We start from the raw sequence: 16410 nt of genomic DNA on the forward strand, positions 1-16410 counted from the left end.
CATCTCACAACGGGGTAATCAGTCATGAGGCCAAGTGTTGATTAGGCTCATTAACAGAAGATAGTCCAGAGGGAGTTATCTCTGAGTCATGCAGCAGAACAATGATGGGCCATTAACAGAAAGATAGTCTGGGGAGAGGAGGCAAGGAAACACTGCCCCACCTGATTTCAACAGCTCATGAGGCTGGTAATAGAATACACTGCAACCCAGGACAAGGAGTTAATAATACTCTTATGACTTCTTTATTTTGCTTTTATATTTTTACTTTTGATACACATTCTTTGTTTAATCTCAGAGTAACTCAGGCAAACTGAAATGAGAAAGCGAGAGCAAAACCAATACACAATATGCTTATCAAGTAATGCACTTGGATGTAGATTAACTAGGGTCAATATTCAGTGTAATATTATATATTCAAATGCTTTCAGTTTCTAGAAAAAGAGATGTTTTTTTCTTATGGATACTTAGTCTTACAGTAAAAACAGTATCTCCAGAGGAGCTGCTCCATAGAAATACAGTTATTGTGGATGATACTTGGTGCAAAAGATTGCAGATGATTTAGACAAGTCCCTGAAGGGCCATCTTAAGCAGACAGTGGAAGTATGTTTACATGGCTGAAGTCTGATACCTGCACTGTGCATTTCATATGACAAAAGATGTCTTCAGACATGGCAGCCTTTTGAGCGCTCAGCTCCTGTTGCTTCTGTGGCACAAGACAGCCATCTGATTGGTGGTGACAGGGGGAGAAGGTAAAGCTGACAGGGAAGCTTCCATCTGTCATGTCACGCAAGGGCACTGTGTAAAGTCCTCTGTAAAATGTCAGACTTTAAGTTGGCCTTCCAGAGGAGGTGCTTATTACTTGCCTTAGAATCTTTGTTAGCAGTGGTGAAAGCTAAAGTTTTGTGTTCTTTTTTTATAAGTCTCCCAAAGAAGCTCTGGCTCAGTGTGTCCTGGCAGAAGTCCCTCAGCAAGTGGTGAACTACTTCAGCACCTACAAACTTCAACCTCCTAAGAATCCTGCTGCAAAATGATTGGGCTGAGCAGAGGAGAGACTTTGTGCTTGCTTTACTTGCTGTATTTACAGACTTTGGTTCTCGATATACTTCTGTATACATGTACACATGCCTCTCTATTGTAATGTCTTAGCTTTTGCCTACAAATCACTTTGCCAAGTTTGCCTTTTAAGGGCCAAAATTGTAATGGTGTTTAGATTTGATGTTGATTTGAGAGACAGTGCTTGTATGGATGCATTTCATTTTGAAGAGTGGAAAAAAATTTCTATTAAGTCACCATAACAAAATTTTGACACAGGTGTTTCATATTCGGACAAGTGCCACAGAGTGTGAAGGCCCTCTTGCACACCTGCTTCTTGTTTGCCACTTCAGTGCCTTTAGGCAATGCCTGGGATTCAGGGTTGTGTGAACATAAACCAAAGAAGTCATTAAAATATATATTCTTTTATAGTATGCCTTCTCTTAAGGTAGTATGGAAATAACTAGGGTGAATCAAGGTAAACCGCTGTCATCTCAGAAGAATACTACTGGCCTTTGAGGCTACTACTGTAAGGCCTGTAAGATGTGTTCCAATGTGCAGTGTACTGGAAAATGGAAATTCCAGATTTTATTTTGGTAGGGTTTTTGTTTTGGGGTTTCTCCTCCCCTCCCGCCAAAACAGTCATGACTACTGATCTTTAAAGGGCTTTTTGTGCAGTAGGAATTCACTTTTTAACTGAAAAGTTTTGTCTGATTTACGACTACATATTTTGAGGTAAAAGCAGATCTTCAAAGTGCTACCTGTATTTACTTTTGTCATATTTTGAATCATGCTGCTTTTCCATGAGCCCACTAGTGAAAAGTGCCTGCAAAAAACCCAATATTCCCTCTTTTGTGATCCAGTTAAAACCCAGAAGATTAAAGAAAATTAAGTCTCTGTGTATAAACTCGAAAGAACTTTGAAGGTTCAAAATATACCCAAAAATGAGATTAAAGCCAAATGAGGTTTGTTGGTGCCATAAAATGGATATATTCTATTTAATAGTAAAAGAGGCAGAGAGAAAGAAAAAGAAAGAAATAGAGAAAGAAGTGTGTGTGAGGGGCGAGGGAGGCAGGGAGAGGTGACAGGGGTTAGATGGAATCATATCACCCATCTGAGGGTCCCAACGATGTCTCATTGCTCCCCTCCCTCTGGTCTTCTTGGTGGTGAGGGTCCCCTGTCGCCATGGCCACGCCATCACAGGCTGAACAATATAGAATCCTATGGATTAATAGACACTTTGGGCAGGTGGGAACGCCCACGTGCCTCCCTTGCAGGGGCCCAGTTTGACAATGTCCCTTGCAACACTGAGGATTTGTTGCATCATCTCTGGTGCAGGGTCTGGGGACCCCTTTGGGGGTCTTTGATGGGCCATGACACCCCCTCTGTCCTTCATGTGGATGCAGCTTCTCCCGGGTGAAGGGGCCCCTCAGCTGGGCTCCTCTGCACAGCAGAGGGTGGGTGTTACCCGCCTTGGACCAGAGGGTTTTTCACCACACACCCAAAGCCTCTCTCCCACCCTTTGGTGGGAGAGTTTGTGTGAGCCTGGCAGCTGAAAGCCCTGGGGCCATGATCCCCACTCCTGAGGTGTTAAGCCTGTGCTTTGTGAATGTCCCCAGCTCTGAGTTGTTACTTATCTTCATCAGCAAGGGGTCCAGGGCCTCTCAGAGCCCCCACACATTCAGGATGTGGTAGTCTTCTCCGAAGCTTTTCTAATACAGTTTTAAAAGTCCTTCAAGAAAATGTTTAAGTCATAAGCTATAATATTTCAGTCTCTTGACACCCTCTTTCTCTCCCTTTAGGAAGGCATAAGAAAGTCAAGTCTCTCAAGCCCTAATCCTGTAATCATACTGCATTTCTCTAGGGCAAACAATTTCTGTTTTATTTACTTGGGTTGAGTTTTCCCTTCACCTTTTATACCAAGCATAAATCATGTTGTCTTTGCTTAGTGGACGGATGAAGGTTTCGTGTCCCCCAGTTGCATACTGCTTGCTGAGGATCTCTTCTGATCCTGCCACTGTGTGTCACATAAGTGGATGGAAAGGTCACATTTATCACTTCTGAAATGCCAATCTTGAACATTAATTTTACAGTTTCACGTTTGAAGTGGTTTAGAGTTAGACATCCAGCATCTCATGTGGATGGTCTGGCTGTAGTATGTAAGAACAGAATTGGCTAATGCTAAATTTAGCACATTTGGACACGCAAGATTTCACCAGGTCATAGTATATTTGACTTTTAGTTGCTGGAGCTGCTTAGTGTGGTTTTGGTTTGGTTTTTCTTTTTAACATTTATAATCCTGTCAAAAGTCTGAATTCACATTAATGTTGATGGATGAAAGATATTTGTATTGAGATTATCTTACACAAGACATATCAAATGCTTTGTAGACAATTGACATTTATTAATCAATCATGAATGGATATATTATCCATGTACTCCATTTTCCTTGGTGGAAGGAGATCCTAAATGCTATCAAGTAGTGGAATACTAAGGAAGAGAGTTTGATTCATATTAAGCCAAGTTCTTTCTTTTTTTAAATGTAATTCATGTATTTATGTAAAAAAATCTGTAATCATCTTTTTATCAGAGTAGTGAAAATCTGTTACTACTTTATGTATAAATTGCAATAAGTGTCATATCAGATATGTAACCCAAAATATTGAGATAAGGAAGTTACTATAACAAACCTAAATCACACTGCTGCAAATTGAGAGTGTATGATTTTGGAAGAGAAAGCTGTTTCACAGCTACCTGCTCCATGTACAGAGAGGACTGGATGCAGTTTTAATGCTTTGTCTACATTAATTGAGGTGGATGAGTACTACTGATAGGAGTACAGGATTCTACTGAAGTTCCTCTGAGCTGTCTGCCAAAAATATAATGCTGCACCTGAGTTGTTACCAATTCTGTTTTAAGTTGCCGTGGAAGCGCATTTAAATGTGTTAGTATGTATTACTATACTAAGTATCTGCTGCACAGAAAAGAAAACCTGTTTTGTCTGTATTCTATACATAAATTCTGAGTTTCTACAGTAGAGACTTCATCATCTCTTACTAGAGAATTGCTTCCATGTTCCTTAAGCTTAAGGAGTTAAATAGCATAATAGCAAAGACACCTAGTTCTCAATGTGCCCTTTTGTTTGTAAATTAAGTGTTTCAGACAGGACCGTGGCAAGAACTGGTATGACTTAGAGGTGTACAGCTAATGCCTGTTGAAAACTTCCAGGGTAGGCTGAAGTGATATTCTGAGTGAAGAAATGCAGCAGATTGTGATTTAAGGGGAAGGGGGGTTACTATGTTGTTTTGCCATTTTTCTTTTATTTTTACGTGTAAAAAATGCATTAAGAGCTTGAGGGTGACAAAGCAAAATACTGTCCAGGTTTTGTAAAGTGAATGTGCTTGTAGGTCACTGGCACCACCTTGTGATTAAAGTGATGTATGGCAGTCTTGGTCATCAAATGCTTTTTGCCATGTATTGGTCATAATATATACGTGTACAGCAGAGAGCTCACCTGTAACCAGAATTTTGTACTTTTATATGTATTTCAGTTCTGATGATGTTAACTGATTTACAATGCCTATGCATTAAAATGATCATTTCAGTATGCTGTTCTGTGGTGCTTTTGTATTCAGCATGTTGTGTGTCATGCTAAATGCTGCTTTTGTGATTCCTACGGTGAGTATGCCACGAATTTATAACAAATACAAAAGGGAGAGGAAAAATGCCTTTCCACTTAGTGGTTATGACTCTTCAGTTTATTCTTCATAAAGCATCTTATACTGGCTTGGAGCAGGAAGATATTCTGAAGCTGGACAATTTTAACTCTGACTGTTTCATGCTCTGTACCACTTTAGAGTTCTCTCATGCATACTATTTCATACAATTATTATCAGGTTTTCCAATACTTTTTTCCCAGACAAAGTCTACATTTTAGTTAGAGAGGCATAGAGATGTGGTTATTTGTAGTTTTCAAATACATTATCCTACTCCCTCCTTCAGTTTCTTTACATTCAAGTGTAGTCAAGTCTGAGGGACTCAACTGCGACATTAAGAGAGACAGGAGACAGTGTTGCAGTGGAATGTGATGCCACACAGAGCCTGAGACAACTTTGATACTGGGAACTGCATCTTCTAAGTGCACCATAGTAATTCATTCTGCTTCTTCACCAGTCAGGAATCTATAGGGTAGAATTAGTTCCTGAAAGAATTTATTACATCTTACATCTTGACCTTCATTGCACCGTTCCTTCTGATGAAAACCTTACAAATAGTTGCAGCTTTGATTCGTGGAGCCTTCTTGTGCCTGCCAACCCTAAGAATGGAGGAATTGTGGGAAGAGGAAAATACCCCAACAATAGAAAAGTTGGATGTCAGAGAAAACCAGATGGATGTTCTTTATGTGTGCCCACTTTCTTCTGCACTGATGCTTCCCCTATTTTGTTTTGGGTCTAAGGAACTCAAGAGCTGTGCATAACTTAGTAATCTTGCAGACAGAACTGTCAGACTTCTCTGCAATCCTGGGATGCTGTGAGCTGTAGCAAAGCAGCAATTCCTGGGAAGCTCTGTCACTGCAGTGAAGCACTTGCTGCTGCAGTCTCAGCCTTTACTTTGTAATTTATGTCAGTGTGTGATTGACGAACTTAAATATGCCCACAGGGAAAATGTTCGAAATTACCTGGTAGCATTTGTGTAGGCAGAAGGGAATCAGTTCTTTTCAATGAGAATGAGCTTTACTTGTTCATATAAAAATGTTAAAATATAGGGAATATTTTCCTTCTTCCATAATGCTTTGACAACCCCCTCTCAAAAAAAAAAAAAAGATGTGAAGCTATATATTGTAATTAATTAATCGATTATTATTATTCATAGGAGGCCTCATTCATGAAGCAGTTCTGCAGTACTTCTGATCTTGAGATTTCATTGAGAAAGTCCTGCATGTGCAATAGATGAATAATTCTTTATGAAACAATTTAAAATTTTCTCCCTCTATTGTGATGTCCTTTTTTCTTACATATCAAATAACAAGTAGCATACAAATAAAGATGGTTCTCTCCACAAAGCAGTTGAACCTTCACCTCACTGCTAATGCAGCAGAACTTTCTTTTGATAGAGATTAGGGTTTTGGTCCGGTCAGAGGATTGTGGAATATGCAACATATGGAATTCAGTCATCCAGCTTTTCCTTGGGCAAACTTCCAGCTTTGCCTGTGATTACAGAAGTTGAAAGGCTTTAAAGCACAGGGCTACAGAATGCATAGCCTGCAAGGTCATATATAGCCTGCAAAGTGAGTGTTTAATTTTGGCCTGGTGCCTTCTTTGGTTGGCTGGTCAGCCAAGGAGCTGTGAAGCCTGCCCTTGCCACTTCTTGGCTTGGCCTCTGCATAATGTTTTTAATTAACAAAACTGTTCATCCAGTGGGGTCAGAAAGGGGATTGGGAGAGAGAGGATATGCAAACCCGTGGAAGAAAAGAAAGTAGTTGGGAGTTAAGCTTAAAACACAGCTTCAAGCTTTTGTGTAATACTGCATCTGAGACTGATGAGTAGATGCGCAAGGTTGGCAGTGTGGGAGCTCCTGGATGGGAGGCTGTATCCCACAGCTGTGGCACTCATAAAGGATTTACTGTAGTTCACAAGTGTGATGCAGCTAAGACAGAGAAGACACAGGTTTCTTTTTGCACCATTAGTCAAAGTCTATGATGTAGGTGAGCATTGGTTGAAACTTTGCAACACAGAGCCAGAAAGGGTAAATCCTGCTTTTTATAAAATAGCTTTTATTTTTGAAGTGACTGGTTTAGATACCAAGATTTTTCAGACAGCCATATCAAGTGCTTACTTTTCAGAGAGCATGCCCAAACCCTTAACGAGATCAAGCAAGTAAACCAGCAGCCCAAAGTTACAGGTCACCTCTGGAGGGTCAGCTACCTAAGTCTTTCCCATGTTAATTTGCCAAAGACAGCTGGAGCAGATGTTTATGCATTCAGAGGGCTGGTAATAATTCTGCAATCTGCTTCCCTCTTGCGGATTTTGTGATTTATTTTTTGACAATGGTTTTGTTATGTTGCTCTCTGTCCCAAGGTTAAACATCCCAAAACACACCACCTGCTGTCCACTCTGAGCCACGCTAGCCACAAACCCAGGTCACTGATTAGAAGTATAAGGGGAGGAGAGAGGAGGATAGAGAGGAGCATGGGGAACCTTAGCAACAGTAGGGCAGTAGCAAGGAAAAGGATAACTATGGGAAGGTAAAGGAGAAAACAGAAAAGAATACATACAAAAGAGCAAACTGAGCAACAGGAACAACAGTAAGAAAGCAAGGATAATGAGGAGAGGGAAGAGGAGTAGTAGGAACAAGACAGAGTAAGAGAAAAGGGAGAGCATGGTTAAACCAAGAAACAAGTGGTTGTAGAATACAATCTGAGTTTTAATTTCTAATACACCAAAAGTTCTCTCTTCGATGTCAAGGTTAAGAATATAAATAATTTGTGCAGTTGTGCCAGGAGAGGAGGGCAAGAAGAGGAGCTGGAGTAGATTTTTCTCATGAGTAGTCTCTACTTTTATCTTATGTACCCAAAAGCAAAGTCCAGCCAGCCCTCTGAATGTAGCAAGACAATAGATGGGGCCACACCCCAAAGCACCATCTATTTATTTTCTTTCTCTTTAATTTCAACTTTAAGGATCTCTCCTTCTCCTGCTCTGGGGGATGGTGTCATACTAATGATCAGAGACTCCTTACTGGTTGCTCTCTGTATAACTGCAGGTTTAGCATCTGCATTTGGCTTTTCCTTTTGAGCAGGGGGTGCAGAGGAGACTGGGGGCTCCACAGGCTTCTTCTCCTCTTCTTTAGGCTTGGTCTCTGTTTCAGTTTGAGTTTCCTAGAAACAAGAAGTTTAATGTTTTCCAATACTGCAGAAGAAATTCAGGAAGTAGTTCTGTTCTGTACATGCCATGGAAAGGCACAGCATGGCAACTGTATTAATGGCATACAACACATGTAAATTTCTATTCAGATGCTGAAAATTGGTTTCTAAATGAAAAATGCAATTTCAGAATCAGAATATCAGTATAAAACCTAGGAAATGCTTGTGGATATTCATAGTGTCTGCTTCTTACTTATATAGAGGGATGAAGCACATCCCTCTATGTGGGGTATTCCCAGCCCCGCCCTGGAGGGACATCTGTTGAGATAAGGAGAGTGCCTAAACCTCCCAGCAGGACCCCCCTGGGAAGGCAGCTACTCTTCAGTTAGGGCGAGAAGACAGACCCAGAATCCTCTGGGAGACCCTATGCAGATCCTTTGTAACCCATTGGCCTTTATCCTCTGACACCCACCCCCTGTATCCCTATAAAGCTAACCCCCTGCCCCTGCGAGGGCAGAGAGATGCTCGTTCCTGGCTCCCTTTCGCCGGAGTACGGACCGATAAAGCTGCCTTGTGCAGAACAGCTACACGGGCCTCTCGTCTCTCTGCCTGGTCTGGCCTGGAGGCCGCCCTGCAGAGCTGAGCTGGAATCGCGAGCTGACAATCACTAAAGAGCTGACAGCTTCTGCACGGGCCCTCCTAGCTGGCAGCTGAGGGAAGGGAAGGCGATCCTCCACGGGCCCATCTCTCCGGACCGGTCACCTCTTCCTCGGTCAGAGCTACTGACCCCTCACCAGCTGTCATACCTCTATATTACTAAGAAGCACGTCCCTCTATAGAGGGATGGGGCACAGAACCCTTCCTTAGGTCTTGCCTTCCTTTATGCGCTTACACTAGTGGAGAAAGAAAGAATGTCATGTAAATCTTGACATACTTGACTGCCCCAATTGCTTGGCCAAACCTGTTTGCTATTAAGTTCACAAATACACTCTGAATTGAGCAGTATTTCTGCTCCAATCATAGTGTTGTAGTCATTTGTGGAAGCAAAGTGCAAAGCTCTTTATTAAACTTAAATATAACCACAGCTATTTCAGCTATAAAGAAAAGAATTCTGCCACCTTTAGGTAAATATTTAGAAGTGAGCAGATTCTTATTAACATTAACGTTTCTCAGAGCAGAGTATAATGTGGGAATTATTTTTCATCAGTTAAAACAGCAGCTTTCTCAGAAGTATGAGATATTAATCAGTTTTAGCTGTGTGGGGTACACTTTATATTTTGTCTTCAGGATTTTTAACAACCAGAGATCTGACACTGAATTGGAAAGTTCACCATGTGCCCGAGTGAGCTGGATCAGATTACTGTGTTTGGGTATTTCTGTATTTACTGTTGTTTACATAAAATTAGAAGATCAGATGCCCTTGAGGACTTTGTAAAATCCATTTATCCTTACTTTCTTAGAGGTTTTTTTGTTTGCTTGCTTTTTTTCCCTTGCTTTTGTTTTCTCTGGTCTGCATAAAGTCCAGGTTCAGAAAGATTGAGCCAAATTTTAGAATTAGTGTTTACAGAGATTAGGAAAAGTGATTATATCTCAGCTACTGGGAGGTTTTGCTGTTGATTGCAGCAAGGCTAAATCTTCATCTACTCTGTTTGCCCAAACCCTCTCAGTAGATTCTACTCTGTTTTCTGTGTCTTTACCTGAGTTTCTTGTTGTCTCTTCAGCTGCAGCAGCTTAGCAAAGCCCTCTTTTCCTCTTCCTCCAAGCATTGCTTTAAACAATTTTGGAGTTTCCTGTTTCTGCCCAAAGAGACTGGCCAAGCCCCGTGGTTGTTGCACTGGTGGTCCTGGAGGAGGTTTCCCCTTCTGCTTCAGCAGCACCCTGGAGGCAGAAGGGAATAAGAACTCACAGCAGTGCTGTGAAAATGAGCAAAGTTCCCTCAAAGCTGAAATGTCACATTTATGCATGATAATCCAGTGGGGCTTTTTTGGTTCCCAGGTCCAGTGACAAGAGCAAAATTGGAAACACTAAAGGTTTTGCCCTAGGCTCTGGTAAAGTTGGAGGCAACTGTTCAAATTTGGAGTTGCTTACCTGTATCCTGGAATATAAACAAGGTCTGGCTCAAATTAAGGTGTCACAAAACAGATGAAAGAGTTTTACAAGGAGAGAAGAGGTGTGGAGGGGGATGGGTGCCCCATACCTGAGGTGGCAGTCTCCTATCTGGCCTTCTGGATGCAAATTCAGAGAGCATTTAGTGCTCTACTGGGAGTCCAGTTGACACTTGTGTAGGAAATACTTTACCAAACTAACTTCTAGCATGGCTCATCTCTCATAGGTCAGGTTAGACAGTGGTGCTTATTTTTGGACCTCTTCAGTAGAAGAAGACACCCTGACGATATAAAGACTACTGCCAATCTTGTGGCAGACTACATTTTCACACAGTTCTGTAGCTGTACTGATTTGCAGCCATAATGACAAGAAGTGAGAATGAATAGTAAGGGTAAAGATTAGATGGAAGATCTGAGATAGATGGACCAGTGAAAAGCAGAGGGTTCCCATGCTTTCAGTTTCTATTAGGTTACTGCACAGTTTTCAAGGCCACTTTTCTATCCTTGCAAAAGCCTTGACTTAAGGGTCTTTATGAGCAAGGACTGTACTCACAGTCTGAAATACAGTAATCCCACAGTACTGTAATTTTCTCTAGTATCTTGTACTTTGGGAATTTCAGAAGTGAAGGCTTTACTTTTTTTTTTTTTAATTTTGTTGTCATAAATTTTAAAAGAGCACTTCAGCATCTTGCATTATTATGTAAAAACCATACAGGTTTTTTACATAATAATACAGAGCCAATAATTTGGCCAGGTAATAATAGAACAAATTTCTTGCTTGAATAAATGCTTTCAGTTTATTTCAAGGAGCTCTTTAAGGGTGTCAGATGACCGTAGAGAACTCTATTGTAAACCTTCCAGGGCAGAACAACTGGTTACTTCATTCCAAAACCAAACATAACCACAGTCTTGATGAAAACAGTGCACAAATTTCCTCTTGGTGCCTAGTTTTGGCAGAATTTGTGGATGCCTAGACAGGTGAGCAAAATCCATGTCCTCATGCACAGGGCAGGTACTCCATATCTTTAAACAGGATGTCCTCGTTTTAGGCTGATACCTAGAGAGGTCTTTGAGCTCAAATGAGAGTGCAGATACAAAAAGTGGATGATTAAGCTCCTTGGTTGAGAAAGGCTGTCTGGAGGAAACAGAATTTAATGAATGGGCAGAATACGCCTAGGGGGGACAAGAAAGCAGAAGAGGCAGTGTGGGACAGAGACAGAAATAACAAAGAATGATGGTCATACTACTGTTTAGATAAAAGCTGGAGAAAAGTCAGGAATGATACATGCTGGGATCACTGGTCAGTGGATTTGTTCCCCTTTTCTACCTGTTAATGCTGGTTTTGAAAATTGAGCAGTCAGCCCATTCTGTGTCTGGGTTCCTTGTTCCTCAGGGGCATCATGATTCTCAAGATACTGTTGTTTGACTACCAGGGCTGTTACAACATGATGATTGCAGCCATTTGCTAGCACTTCTGAAAAACAAAACGTCTCTCCCGTGCTGTGTTTAGTCTTCTCTGGGGGGAATTTCAAGTCTGGGACCAACCTTCCAACCTTTGATAGCCATTCCAGGCAACAGCTGAGAACAACAGGAGTGCTGAAGCATACGAATAATGAAAAACTGTTTCAAGTATTTGGACCTTTTACAAGGTAGCAAGGTACTCATTTTGTCATAATTTTTATGACAAAATCTGACAATACTTTGCCTGTTCAAAGCTGTGAAAATGGTGATCCTAGAAAGCTACAGCCATAGGAAGGTGGAAAGCACTCTTGGTTTGAAATCCCATTTTGGAATGCTTTTGAACAAAATGCACAGATATCTAATCTGTATAGTTCCATCTTGTCAGGCCTTACTTTAAATACATTCCTAACTGCTGCTTAAGGTTTTGGAAATGCATTCAAGTCTGTGATGCATTGAAGCATATCTCTGTAGAATTAATTGCCAGTGTTTTGTTGCATCTTTGAAAACCTATTCCTTAACTGACATCTGTCCTGCAGTTTCTTTCTTGACAATGTAAGGAGTCCTGATATGTATACTTATCTCCTATTTTTTTTGTTACCTTAAATACAATGCAGAAGGCAACTACCTTCAGGATTTCATTCTACTTACCACATTTCCACAGCCTTTGGGATTCTTTCCAAGACCATGTTTTCTGCTAGAAACTACCAGGCAAATCTGACCTCTAACACCAAATGTGTTTACAACTGTTACTTTTCCAAGAAACGAATGCAAATCATCTAGAAGTCACAACTGTCCATCCTACTGCTAAATGATATGATTTAAAAACTGTTATTAGGACATACTTTGCTTTCTTCATGAGAAGTTTTTCTGAGTCAGGATAGTTCACCAAGATTTCATTGAGTGTTTTCTTGTCCAGAATGAAAAGGTTGGCAAAACCATGAGCCACCACGTTGGCAGTCCTTCGATTTCCTCCACCTGCAGCTAATAGGCTGGAATGAAAATAAACCTCATCAGTCAGTGTTACTTGCCCTAGTGAGGAATCTCTTTGCTGGTGGTTCTCCATTAAAGTCACTGTAAAGCTCACTCATGGAGCTGGCTATTCTATCCAGTGTTCTGTAAAGGCCCTGTGCGGATGGGATTAGAAATCCCGTCTCAGGAAGGCAAATTGTCACTGTTGGTCAGGCAGATGCTAAGGACTGTGAAAAGTTTTGCTACGGAGGGACATTTCTGCTAAGAGATACCCACAGCTCGGGCTGCACTTGTTTTAGTCCTCATGTGAACTTGGCATTTCCTCAATTTTACTGCTGAAAGTTATTTGCATCAGTAGTAGACCAGCATTATTTACAGAGAATGAATGATTCTCCCCCAAGGATTTTCATTTTCCTGAGTGAAAAACTTCTGTGGGGCTCTAGTTTTCAGTTTTCTCACATACCACATCTCACATTTGAATGTTGGCAAGTTAAATGATACATCTTAGGAAGGTCTTCCAGACTGACAGTTACAAATGTGTCTGCCAGAAAAAGAAGGCTATTTTGTTTTGAACGTAAGGCATTAGATCTGTTTAGCCAGCAGCAGTTGGCCAGAGGGAGGATATCTAAAAAAAAAAAAATAGATGTACAAATAAAAATAAATTGTTCATCTTGCACTAAGCAATTGAAGAGACTTCACTTCTCAGCTGTGCTGATAAGTAAGAGAATTTGCATTTTACTCTTAGTACTAAAATTGCTCTATCACTGTATTCAAGATCTACCCTAAAATTTGTCCTTTAAAGATTTCCCAATGAATGAATATTTTTGGAGAACATTTAGTATTATCTGAATTTGAAAGTTATTAATAAAAGATGTTTTGGGCCCCAGTAAATAGGAACAGATACCTATCTGAAGTAATAATCAAGGATATATAAATATTTGTTTCAATATTAAAGATATTTTTAGAACATATTTCCAACTATTGAATCATATAGATACTATATTTAATTTATAAAGGATAGTAGGAAACCTCTGCAACTGTGTGTGCAAGGCTATTTTTACATGCTCACAGAGTGTTTTTCTGCAACTCAAGACAGCAATCAATACATGAACTGAAGCTGAAAATGCAGTTTATCGTCTTCTTTTTACAATTCTGTACAATTCCTCAGACAGAATAAAACTCTTTGCACAGTAGGAAAAGCTGCTAAAGAAAATTGCAAACACCTTTTGAGCTCTGCTGAATCACTTCTCAAGAAGCCATTGAACAATCATTTTTAGTCTTTCCTAACAGAAAGCTCATTTTATCAAGGTAGATGAGGACTAAAGAGATCAGGTTTTTCATTATGGTGATAATGTGAGGTGAATTTTACAAGTAAAGCAGTCTTTGCTCAAACAGAATTATCTTTGACAGAGGACTTACGTACTTCAGCATTCAATCTGGTTTGGTTAGTGTGTGAAGAGTTATATGACCAAATTTTTTAAAACAGATACATTTGCTTTGCAGTGTTAGTGTAACATCTATATTAATCAAAAAATTTGCTTTCTTTACCTAACATTTTTTACTCCAGTTGTGAGCCTGAAATGATGCAATATTAGTACAAGTTGATAACCTTAGAATTCTTATGCTAGCAAATTAAATTTCAAGCTATAAAGTTGTCAGAGTGATGGCTCAGCTTATCTATTGTTTTTATAGATCTCTGTAGGAAGCTGCTGTTAACTGAAATTGGGGAATGGCTTTTGTAATCAGCTGAACATGCAGGGTTATGATGGCTCAGCTGGGCACCCATGGGCATGTGAGGAGAACTGGTAAGTCAGGAAAGGGAAATAAGTCTGGGTCTTGCTTCTGAGAAGGATGTCAAACTCCAAAGGGCAGAGCCCACTGAAAAGCAGCAGCTGCCACTTTGAGGGAAATCCTGGGCCAAAGTAATGGAAAATGTCATCGTTCACAAAACTAAATAGTCCCTGTAGTTTGGATTTTTATATAAAATTTAAAATTACAAAAGAGATGAAAGCTGAAGCTGAGATCAAATATTTAGAGATCTTCCTGTCAAAATTTTACATAAAATGGAGAAATGTTTTAGTTTTTCCAGAAGTAACATTTTCTGATAGGAAATAGCTCTGGTGAAATACCAGTAAATGGATGAATGAGGACATCTGGCTTCAAGTGTAACTTTCTCTGGGCTAGTGAAATGTTGTTATAACTGATTTTCTCTTATTCAGAATTGTCTGTGCTGACAGGCTCTCATTAAGGCAACAATCTGTTTGCTTCTGATTCTGAAATTATTTTACTTCTCCAAACTGATATTATCTATACAGGAAAGTTGCAGTGGGGGTAAAATGTTAATTGGAACTCCTATTACTTAATCCCTTTCTGTGATAATTTTCAAGGATGAAATTGGCAAGGGACATGCTTGATCATTTCTCTTGCATTGGCTTTCTTGCTGAAAGTATAACTCAGGGCATTTTTTCGAAATAAACAGTTTTTATTTTCTTTAATTCCTTTGCCACAGAGACTTCTAAGCATCATTTACATGCATTTTGAACAGAGTGAGATTAAATAGCAGCATCTTATAAATCATGTACCTAAACCACTCAGAAGGAGGCTGACGTATTTCTCTAAACAAATCTTGAATTGGAAATCAGAAGGCAATCAGCCTGACATCAGGTTATAACTGTTATGGAGTGAGAGGAAAACTTGGATGTCCTAAAAGAAGTCGTATGTAATCCATTAAAGAATATTTTTTCCATTTTCTTGTGGTATTCTGTATTCAGAAGACCTTGACAAAATTTATAAAAAAAGGTGCAATACAAGCTCATTATTTTCTAGCACCTTGCCACAAGGAAGAGCATACCTCTACTGATACACTTAGTGCATCATGTCTGCCAGTTGCTGTGGTTTTTCTCCTCGAGTTTATCCACTGCCTGACATTTTATATGCAAATTTCTTGTGTCTGAATGGGTTTGCTGCTGCAGTAGGTCAGTCATGAATAAAACAAGACTAGAAGTGTAGCATTATAGCGTTGCTGAGGGCTTTGCTGCCCATATTGGCAAATATGTAAAGAAGGACGTACTGGGAAATGAATCTTTAAAGGTCATTGCATGGTTCTCACGTGGAAACAAGCGCTCACCTGTGTTAGATCAAAAGTGTAAAAATCTCTTCCTTGTTTTAAAACCAGCAGTTAACATTTCTCAGTTTAAAATACAAAGTTCTCACTTCAAATACCAGGCTAATAAATAATTGAAAAAACATGTATATGTTACATATGGGGGCTGCTTTAGCTTTTTCTTCTGTCTTTTCATTATTCAGCCCTTATTGATGAGTTCATTCTCAGTCTTTCTGCATAAGTTACAGTACAGCCTTTTGTTTGGATGCTTCACTCAGGTATTATATTGTCACACGGATAAATACCTTCCAAATAACCTTCTCTCAAAGAGCTGATATAATTTCTTTCCCACTTAATGAACAAGTTCTGTAACTGTGAGATTTATCAGATGTTTTCCACTTGAGGTCCACAAGTTCTGTACACATATCATTGGATAAACAGGAATGTTCCCCCTACTACAAAGGTAGACACAACTAGGAGACAAATGTAAACCTGGCACAGAGCTGATTACTGCTTTTCAAAAGCCAGATTAAAGCTACCAGCAAGAGGATTAACAATAACAGGAAGTTAACTGGAATAAACCAAGGATCCAGTTTATTAGATCCAGCAGCACATTTATTTTATTACTTTTCCTTGGGTCAACCTCAGCAGGGGGGGTGCAGTGCCTAAATACTAGCACTTAATTGGCTAATTGGGGAACATAGCACATAAGAGTTAATGAATTTTGCATAGAAAGTACATGCAGAATATAAAAACCATTTGTAGCCACCAGAAAAAAATTCTCATCCAGATAAATTCAGACAAAAAAATCTGATCTATCCAGATTTTTCTTTTTTTGCATGCTCTTAAAGGAATAATTTTTCAAATTGGGATGTCTGATT

At 39.8% G+C, this 16410-nt stretch overlaps 2 protein-coding genes across 8 annotated transcripts in view; one reads left to right on the forward strand and one right to left on the reverse strand.

Moving 5' to 3' along the window:
* CPNE3 (copine 3) overlaps positions 1-4639 on the forward strand; it is a 31709-nt gene extending 27070 nt beyond the window's left edge. For all 7 annotated transcript variants that reach the window (XM_032128736.1, XM_032128754.1, XM_032128718.1 and 4 more), the window contains one exon: positions 921-4639. In XM_032128736.1, coding sequence (XP_031984627.1) covers positions 921-1031 — 111 coding nt within the window. In that variant the 3' untranslated portion in view covers positions 1032-4639. The remainder of the gene's footprint in view (positions 1-920) is intronic.
* The window catches only part of CNGB3 (cyclic nucleotide gated channel subunit beta 3), a 62774-nt gene continuing 50709 nt past the window's right edge, over positions 4346-16410 (reverse strand). The window contains exons 16-18 of the mRNA XM_032128704.1: positions 12300-12446; positions 9589-9769; positions 4346-7906 (exon numbers count right to left, since the gene is read on the reverse strand). Of these exons, the coding sequence (XP_031984595.1) occupies positions 7673-7906; positions 9589-9769; positions 12300-12446 (562 nt within the window). The 3' untranslated portion in view covers positions 4346-7672. The remainder of the gene's footprint in view (positions 7907-9588; positions 9770-12299; positions 12447-16410) is intronic.

This window comes from Corvus moneduloides, chromosome 1, assembly GCF_009650955.1.
Source record: "Corvus moneduloides isolate bCorMon1 chromosome 1, bCorMon1.pri, whole genome shotgun sequence".
NCBI classification, from domain to species: Eukaryota; Metazoa; Chordata; class Aves; order Passeriformes; family Corvidae; genus Corvus; species Corvus moneduloides.